This window comes from Bidens hawaiensis, unplaced genomic scaffold (assembly GCF_021521415.1).
Source record: "Bidens hawaiensis isolate Kalapana, Puna unplaced genomic scaffold, B.hawaiensis_p1.1 tig00032846_1, whole genome shotgun sequence".
NCBI classification, from domain to species: Eukaryota; Viridiplantae; Streptophyta; class Magnoliopsida; order Asterales; family Asteraceae; genus Bidens; species Bidens hawaiensis.
In genome coordinates, this window is record NW_027495624.1 from 76,347 (window position 1) to 86,012 (window position 9,666).

General features: G+C 34.3%; 2 protein-coding genes across 2 annotated transcripts; one reads left to right on the plus strand and one right to left on the minus strand.

Moving 5' to 3' along the window:
* Positions 1–2,087: 2,087 nt before the first annotated feature.
* On the plus strand, positions 2,088–6,002 carry LOC143584188 (acetyl-CoA acetyltransferase 2-like). The gene is made up of 13 exons (XM_077066291.1): positions 2,088–2,136; positions 3,137–3,235; positions 3,313–3,486; positions 3,572–3,677; positions 3,800–3,938; positions 4,036–4,113; positions 4,204–4,269; positions 4,354–4,439; positions 4,543–4,642; positions 4,712–4,822; positions 4,917–4,958; positions 5,660–5,746; positions 5,819–6,002. Exons 1-13 carry the CDS (start codon positions 2,088–2,090, stop codon positions 5,906–5,908), a joined length of 1,227 nt encoding a protein of 408 aa, XP_076922406.1. The 3' UTR covers positions 5,909–6,002.
* A 278-nt stretch (positions 6,003–6,280) lies between these two features.
* Positions 6,281–8,301, minus strand: LOC143584189 (transmembrane emp24 domain-containing protein p24beta2-like). Its single transcript, XM_077066292.1, has 4 exons — positions 8,104–8,301; positions 7,344–7,530; positions 7,169–7,276; positions 6,281–6,543 (listed from the first exon to the last, which is right to left on the minus strand). The coding sequence occupies exons 1-4, from the start codon at positions 8,299–8,301 to the stop codon at positions 6,410–6,412; spliced, it is 627 nt and encodes a 208-aa protein (XP_076922407.1). The 3' UTR covers positions 6,281–6,409.
* Between the last annotated feature and the right edge of the window lie 1,365 nt (positions 8,302–9,666).

Below are 9,666 nucleotides of genomic sequence, written 5' to 3' on the forward strand. Positions count from 1 at the left end.
GCTTTTGTAATTGTAAAGTCATTTGTGTGTTTTAGTTAGTTTGTTGGGTCAAAATGTAATTTATTTGCTTTTATTAATGCTTTAGAAGTTTCTGAATTTGTTTAAAAAATGAAAGTGCCTTATAATCAAGTAAACTCTATTTAATTAATCTTCCTTGTAACTGCTTTGATAATAAGCTCTACATGTGTCATTACCGTTTTAGATGATCACGTATTTATTTTTTGATCTAGTGCCGGTTCCATAACGAAGTTAACTGATACAAGTCGAATTCGCGTCACACTTAACTTTGTCTCCTCTCTGTTGACAAATTGTTACCTGTGGTTTAAAATGGTAGGTAATAGTGACTTGCAGCAAAAGATAGAAGAACGACTGAATTATTAGGATGGCAAAAAAACACATGATATGGGTTTATGATGTTTCTTTTATAACAAACTAGTAGGCCTCACAAACGGGTTGTGTTGGGGTGTTTCAGGTTACCGGTCAGAACAGGTTCGAGTTAAGAAGATCAATTCGAAAAAGGATTATTATTGTTCAAGTTGCAACAGGCTCGTTGTGGGTGTAAATTGACGTGAAATTGGTCGGTGTTAATTAGGCTCGTGAAGGTTCTAGATCTAAATCAACGGTAGATTGAATTAAAAAAACTATAAAAACCATATAAAGAAATCAAAAAAGTAAGAAAAGTCAGGGAAAAAAAAAGCAAATAAAAAAAATCAAGAAATAAAAAACAAATAAAGAAATCAAATTTCGACTTCCAAACCCAAACAACTAAACGCCAAATGAAAATATCAAAATATAAAAGGGCAAATTAAAAAATCAAAAGTGCATCTGGTCACACAAACATTCAAGATTAATCTTATATTGTTATATTATATTATATAATAATAGTTAAAAACAAGATCTAAAATATGATAATACAAAGTTAATAATAAGTTTAGGTGCCAATAATTTGGTGGTAGAGTAATATAGGCATTTTAGTCCATAATTAAACTAAAAATTATCACATTTTTTTTTCTGTTTAATTAAGTAAAATAATAATTTTTAATATCTTTTTATTATTAGAGTTTTCTCTTTCATATACTCACTAACTAATTCAAAAACATTTAAAAATAAATAAAGCTAAACAAAGTTTTCCTAAATTTATAAAAAAATTACTTACTTTTTTCTTTCATCTACTTACAATCACTATTCTTTAATTTACAAAACTCTCTCACAAAAAAATTGTGTTCCATATAAATTGTTAACCAGATTCGATTTTTGCTCCCATCATTTAGCTTTAGCGGATGTGATACTGGGATACCAGACAAGTAAGTGATATTCATTAGTTAGATCCTTAAACTGCATCATGCCTTCTGGAGGATGTTCACGAACATTAACCTTAGTTGAGGGTTTTTCCCAAATCAAATAACGAACTTATCCCGGTATAATGAATTTAGCCGGTTGATCAGCCAGAGGATTCTTAAAACAAAAGATAATAATAAGTTTAGGCTCCAATCGTGTGTAGCGTCACTCCATTACATGTCCCAAACACCATCACCAACCGCATATAAATAACCGCTGGTTCGTCCGTTGCGATTTCACCGAGGCAACAACTCACTCACTCACTCACTCACTCAACACACACACACTGCTAGCTGCTACACTCCGAAGGTACGTACGATCTATAATTCATCTTATACGCATTCTGTTTCGCTAATTATTCATAATTTGTTAACTTGTTAATGGATCTGGTGTTGTACGATCTATAATATTGCGTGATTACTGTGATAGTTATTGATCTACGGTGTTTACTAGTAGAATTGTGATTTTAGTGTACGGAACAGTTGATAATAGTAGTTTGATAAGAGAATCGTATAATTTACGATATCGAAACTGATTAAGTTTGAATATGAGTGTTTGTTGTGTGAATGAAGAATAGATATCGGTTTATTGGTTGTGATTTTAGTGATGTATACGGAACAGTTTAGAGTTTTATAAGAGAATCGTTGATTTGATGAGTAAATTATCCGATTGATGCGTAGCTAATTAAGTTTGAATATGAATGTTTGTTGTGTAAATGAAGAACAGATATCTGCGGCTTATTGATTGAGATGGCTCAAGCTGCAGCAGCCGATGGTTCTAACAACATTAAACCTAGAGGTATTTGACTAATTTCATGTTATTGCATTCATAGTTTTATTTTAATTGTGAATATAAAATGCAATACATTTTAGTTGATTAATTGTTGAGGTGATATGTTTTGCACTAATATTTGGCTGGAATTTTGCAAATATAATACGAAGATGTGTAAACATATATTAGGTTTATTGAAATTGATAAATCATAATATGTTCAGATACATGTATAGGATGTCGTATGAGATCCAGTGTCTTATGCATATCTGACATCTGTTTTCAGCAAACTAGGGGTGTAAATGAGCCAATCCGAGTCCGAGCGTGACTCGTTTTGACTTACAAGAGCTTAGTTTGTTTCGAGTTCTTTTTTTTAAGCTCGAGCTTTACTCGCGAGTCGTTTTTTCAAGCTTGAGCTCAGATCGTTTATTATTTATTAATTTATATAGATTTTTGATTATTTTTATATATTTTGAGTAAAAGCTTAACGAGCTTAAGCTTGGGTGCAGTACCTTAAACGAGCCAAAGCTCAACTCGAGTTCGATCATGCAATGTGTAATTATTACCTAGAAATCCAAAATAGCTTAAACTTAATATACACTACGGTCGTTAATGCTTGACGAGCCTAAATGATCTTCCCATACAAGGCTCGAGCTGGAGCTCGATACCTAAATGAGCTTTATTTGAGGCTCAGGCTCAATAAGGCATGGCTCGTTTTGAGTTTTTTTTTTATCTATTTGATTTCAAGTAGCTTGCAAGTGGCTTGGCTCGTTCGCACGCCTATGGTAAACCATATTTATCCTAAATATGTTCTTCATGGAGAAAAAATAAACTATTAGGTTTATTGAAACTGATAGCAAGTGTTACCAACTAACACAGGTTGCTAATAACTAATAAGTTAATAACAGTATTTCACTGAGCAGTCTAAACATTTTATCATTCTTGAAATTGTAGTAGCTTTGGTATTAAAAAATTAAGCTGCCTCATGGTTTCTCTAACTTACACCTTTCTTGGTTTTGCACATATAGATGTATGCATCGTTGGTGCTGCACGCACACCACTTGGTGGATTTCTTGGTTCTCTTTCGTCTTTACCAGCCACCAAACTCGGATCCATTGCAATTGAAAGTAAGTTCACTTTTCTCACTGCTCAGGGTTCCTATATTACCTTTTGTATTAACTCTTTTATGTATGTTAAACACTAGGTGCGCTAAAGAGGGCAAATGTTGATCCATCACTTGTGGAAGAAGTTTATTTTGGAAATGTTCTTGGTGCTAATTTGGGGCAGGGTCCTGCCCGACAAGCAGCGTTAGGTGCAGGAATCCCTAACACAGTGGTTTCTACATCTGTTAACAAAGTTTGTGCATCAGGGATGAAAGGTATTCATTGTTTTAATATTGCATTTCAAAATTATGGTAAAAAAAAAAAACTAGCATTGTAACATATTTTTTTATAATATTTCAGCAACCATGTTAGCAGCACAGAGTATCCAATTAGGTCTAAATGATATAGTTGTTGCTGGTGGTATGGAAAGCATGTCTAACGTCCCCAAATATATTGCGGAATCAAGGTTAATATGATAATGTCTTTTCATCCTTCTGTTGTGCATAGTATCCATTTTATACTTATAAGTTATAACTGAGATATCCCATATATGCTTCTAGAAACTTCTTGAACTGATTCTAACTGCAGGAAAGGATCCAAATTTGGACATGATACTCTTGTTGATGGAATCCTAAAAGACGGTTTATGGGATGTTTTCAATGATTACAAGATGGGAAATTGTGCTGAAATATGTGCAGATACACATGGAATCACAAGAGAACAACAGGTACCTCTCATCATTATAATTGTTATCTTGAGTTATCAACATATTATATGAAAATATAATAAAATGCAAATACTAAATATCTGAATGACACGTGCAGGATGACTATGCGATTCAGAGCTTTGAACGTGGTATTGCTGCCCGAGACAGTGGTGCGTTTTCATGGGAAATTGCTCCGGTAAGATTACTCATTCTACTAGATGGTCAAAGTCAAACTGTTTTGACTTTTTTGCAAGACCATAAATAACCGTTATCATGAATTATACAGGTTGAAGTTCCAGGGCCAAGGGGAAAACCATCAATAATTGTTGACAAAGATGATGACTTGGCAAAGGTGACGCGTCATAACAATGCCACATAAGCTAAATTACACCATTCAAAGCTAAGTTTTTGAAAATATTTTAAAACTTTTTTACAGTTTGATGCTGCAAAATTGAGAAAACTCCGCCCGGCTTTCAAGGAGAACGGTGGCAGTGTTACTGCTGGCAATTCATCTGGTATAAAGTAAGCATTTTTTCCCAATGTTTCAAAAAATGGGTAAATAAATATTAATTAAAAGTTAAAACAACTAAAACAATTAAATTTGTTTAATTTTATTTTTCCACAGTGATGGTGCAGCTGCACTTGTTTTGGTTAGTGGTGAGACGGCACTTAAGCTCGGGTTGAATGTGATTGCAAAGGTTTCTGGATATGCTGATGCTGAACAGGTAATTAGTTAAATGATAAATATAAATTAAATGAAATACAAAATTAAATGAAATTTGATTTATTTGCAGGCGCCTGAGTTATTTACTACTACGCCAGCCCTTGCGATACCTAAGGCTATATCCAGAGCGGGATTGGATGCTTCTCAGATAGATTTTTATGAAATTAATGAAGCATTTGCTGTAAGTATATATATTTGATAAAACTGTTTACAAATTCATGCATGTAGTAGATGCGTTAATATGATACTTTTGTGTGGTCGGTTAATTAATGCAGGTTGTGGCTCTTGTAAACCAGAAACTTCTCGGGTTGGATTCAGTGAGTTCTCAACTCTAAACATTTCTCTCTCTCTCACACACACACGCGCGAAAAATTTTATACTACGTTTCATTTAGATGTGTGTTATGAGAGGAGACGAAAATATTCAGGTTTTGCGTTGATCTGTTCAACCCATTTAATTAAACGGGGCGTATACAGGTTGACCTGGTCAACTCGTTTCATTAAGCTTGTTGATCCCACCCGTGTAAAACTAGAATCAAAATAATTTGTATGGCCAACCTGTTTAACTCATTATTAAACAACCCATTTATAAACCACCAACCCGTTTACACTTTACGCCTACCGGTCAACCCGTTTGACTCGTTTAGATAAATGGGTTACAAAGGTCATGTTCGGGCTAATGATTTTGTAATCGTAGAAAACGATGACACAAAAATAAAAAAAGAAATGAAGCATATTTCATAATCAAAATTACATCAAAACATCAAACAATAAACCATATATATAGGAAAACATATACGGGCGCATATGTTATGCGGCGTGTAAGTTGCACGCTGTATAACATATACGGCGTATATGTTTGTAATGTATAACATACATTCATAGATTTTAAGTGTGTTTTTGACACAAATAGATTTATGGGTTCGCGGTTTAGGTTTATCAATTCAACTTATCAACATGCCCACCGCACACGATTGTCACTACTAGTTTTAATGATGTGTTTTGTTTTTACTTTACAGACAAAGCTTAATGTACATGGCGGTGGTGTGTCACTGGGACATCCTCTAGGCTGCAGCGGTGCACGTATCCTGGTCACTCTTTTGGGGGTAAGTTTTATCGTTAAGCATATACCGTGGCAGAATGATATGGTGGTTAACCGTAAGGTGTGATGATCACAGGTTTTGAAGCAGAGAGGTGGCAAATATGGAGCTGCTGGCGTGTGCAATGGTGGAGGAGGTGCATCGGCCTTCGTTGTGGAACTTGTTTAAGTTATCTTCTTTTTCATTGTATTTGCTTCTTTCGTTATCGCCATCAATAATCAAAATTTTCTTCAGTATTGGTAAGCATGTTATACAATTAATAGTCGTATTTAAGTATTAACTTATCTCCTATATCATTCATTATAAACGAAGAAAATCCGACGATATTATAGACCAGTAAAACAATATATACATGAGGTACGTTTATTACATAATCGGTTTTAAGTAGAAAATTTACATAACTATTTGATGCATTATATTTAAAGTAAGCATTACAATACAAATGGTTGTGTACTTGTGTTAAATGAATAAAACTATTCGGGCTAACGGCTAACCGGTCCTGTAGCCTTACTCAAGACCATGCCTAACTTGGGTTTTCAATGAAGTAACAGGGCGGGCACGCAACTTTCGGGCTTAATCACTCGACCCAAAAGCAGGCAATGAAGGATAATTGATAATACACTACATACGACTCGAATAATGTGCGAATAACGTGCAGGTACGTTACAATTAGACTCTTGAAAGCCCAAGTTTACGCTCGAAAAGGCGTTGCAAAAGATAAACTTGAAGAACACTGGCTCCAATTAGTGCAGCTGATTCAATCAGTGCCTTGTGGACAGCTCTCTTACCCATTTTCTCATTTACTGCACTCCCAAAAGGATTAAAAAAATAGTTATATATTTATATAAGTTTTAATAAGGTATATTGGTTTTTATTAATCCCAACTATCGTTTTTTGGTCTCTACCGCCTACCGGTCCCAACTAACGAATTGGTTGCTGACGTATTTGTTCCTAACGGTCCGCGACTAACAGAATCCTAACATCGTTAGTTTCAGGTCGCCGGAAAAACGTTTTTATCCGAAAAACTCAAATTTTTTCCCGAAAACTCAACATTTTCGTCCCAAACATCTTAGTAACTTTGTATCGGACCTTTAGGAACCTTTTTCAAGTAAAAGCCCTAATTATTGAGGTCGTCGGAAACCCTAGAACCGTCGTTGGAATCGGTTGATGGTGCTCAAGTGGTGGTAGTTGGTTGGCGGTGAGTCAATCGGTGGTGGTTGCGGTGTTCAGGTGGTGTTTTCTGGCAACAAATTTGAATTTTCCGGCAAAAAAAACGTTTTTCCAACGACCTGAAACTAACGGCGTTGGGATTCTGTTAGTCCCGGACTATTAGTTAGGACCAGCAGTGACCAAAAGGCAATAGCTAGGATTAATAAAAACCAATATACCTTTTAATAATTGTTACAAGTTATGTGTGTGTGTTTTTACCGACTGCCTGACGGTCATTTTCGGCTTGTAACCAATGCTGTTCAAACTGAATGTTGTAAAGAGCTTCCTCCAGTTTTGCTATTAGATCAAACAGCGGCTTGAAATGCTCTGCGCAAGCAAACTTATACATGAAACGAGCCCATAAAACGAGCGGAAAACATTATTAGTGACGTACCATCCTTTGCGTGTTGATCGTGATATGCAAAATGACCAACATGAACATCAAAATCGATTGTCTCGTGGTACGGAGACTTGTTTGTGAAGCAAAAATGATATAGGCCTTTTTTGTGAGCTATAAAGTCATGCTTTTGGCTAGTTTTATCGTGCATGTCGAATACCCGGTCTCCAGACGGGCCTTTTATCTGCCACACGTTAAACACGAGTCGTTAAAAACTTAAAAACATGTTTCTTTCCTTTGATTCTCTACAATTTTAAATCAACAATACATGTGAGAGATTTTTATTTTCTTATATTCGTGATAAACTGTTATCAGAAAATTAAAACTCGTGGGCCCATTAATATTTTTGCAAACTAATAGTGACCTATGATAATTGCGATTAAAATAAGTTGTTTCGAATAAAGTGCTTAACAAAAGAAATAACAAAATTTGAAACATGCCTTTTATTGGTACACCAGCCTCAAAAATGTACACCAGCTTGTCTGTCATATGACTCATATCAACAGGATACATGACCTTTTTCTCCCTTTCAATAGGGTCGTATTATAGGCTAAAAATGATAGCTAAAAACATAACCCGGACGGTATGAATTGGCCCTCAAACGACCCCTATGACCATCAAAACGGTCTGCATGACATGACCATTTTCGCCCTACCATACGGCCAAATGGCCAATATGACCATATAGGCCGTATGACACGTCGACGGTGTCTATATAGAACAAGATCAAACAAACACGCGGGGATTAAGAATATTACCACAAGATCAACCCCGTCTTCGGTGAAATGCCATGGTGATTCCGCCTTAATCACAACGAAAGAAACATAAACCGTATCGCCTTCGTAATCAACAGTGATAGACAAACACTCTTCTCTATCGATCACAAATCTTATTCCAACAACGTTGGATATTAGCAAACATGACATGAAGACAATGATTAAAATTGTGTGAAACATCATTGTTTTAACATTTGAGAAATGTTACAAAATATGGTTGATTTGAAATTGTATGATTATTGATGATGGAAAGATTAAGAAATGATTTAAGGACAACAACAAAGGTGGTTCATTTCAACTGTTTTGTAATTTCGATATGTAACTATGAAATATATATATTTAAAAAATATGATAAAATGGAAAATGGTACCGGGTATTTTTGATACCCACTTTTTGTGGTTTTGGGGATCAGTACTTTCGGTCAATGTTGTAAAAGTAGGTCTACAAGGCCGAGTACTTCCCGAGTAATCGCTACAAGGTGTAGTGCCGAGGCGGCTTTCTTTAACTCTGCCTAGTTACGAAAAATCGATCAAAGGTGGCTAACTAGGTACGATTTTGAGTTAAAAAAAATAAAACATAATTCATATCTACCTATTCTAATAAAGTAAATTAAATAGGGACACTTACCATGTTTTGGTTAATTCTCACAATTTTTTCCCTCCAAAACTAATTAAGTAATAAATCAATAATTATTCACTTTCCTTTTATACTATATTTTTATAATATCTATATATTTTTATAAATATAAATATTAACATATTATTTTACTATATATTTCAAAATACTTGGTGAATTCCAAAAACAACAACAAATCATGTTTCTCAAATGAAAATTGTTTCGGGTTTTTTGTGGAAGTTAAATTCGATTTTATGAGTCAAAAGTTAGTAAATAGATTGTTTGGTACAAGTTAACTACATTTAGGTCAAAATTTGTTACGGATCAAAAATGAAAATTTTGAGTATTTTTTGAAGTTTGAGAATGCAAGATAGATTTATCATCAAATTTTTTATGGGCTCAAAGTGTTAACTTTAAAATCTCAAAAGTATGAAAGCTAGAATTTTAAACATGATTTAGGTTTCAAGTTTATTTTTAAGGGCGTTTTTTTGAAATAATCAAAATGTTCGGAATTTGGCAAATTGACTATTTTTCCCTTAACTATTAAAATTTAAGAAAAGATTGCGAACACTTTCGACATGCCACCCCATGCCTATCAATGCTTCTAATTTTTATCAAATTTAAAATATTTATGTCAACATTAATTTTTCCTTCAATGGTGATCAGAACGTTGTACGGGAAGCATGCCATGCAAAACTATGCTCAAATGAAACAAAATATTCACAAAATTTTTTATGTTGTCATTATGACAAAGTCGAGAAACCCTCTGAAACTTATCAAAATCTTTTTGGTGTAGCTCAGAAAAACATAGTTCTTGAAGAACATCCATTGCTACAATTTAATATCCTACTTTCCTTTCATTGGAAGTAAATTGATAAATATATCAATAAAGGTAACGTCTCTTTTGTATTTAGGCTGAGTGGTTAGAAC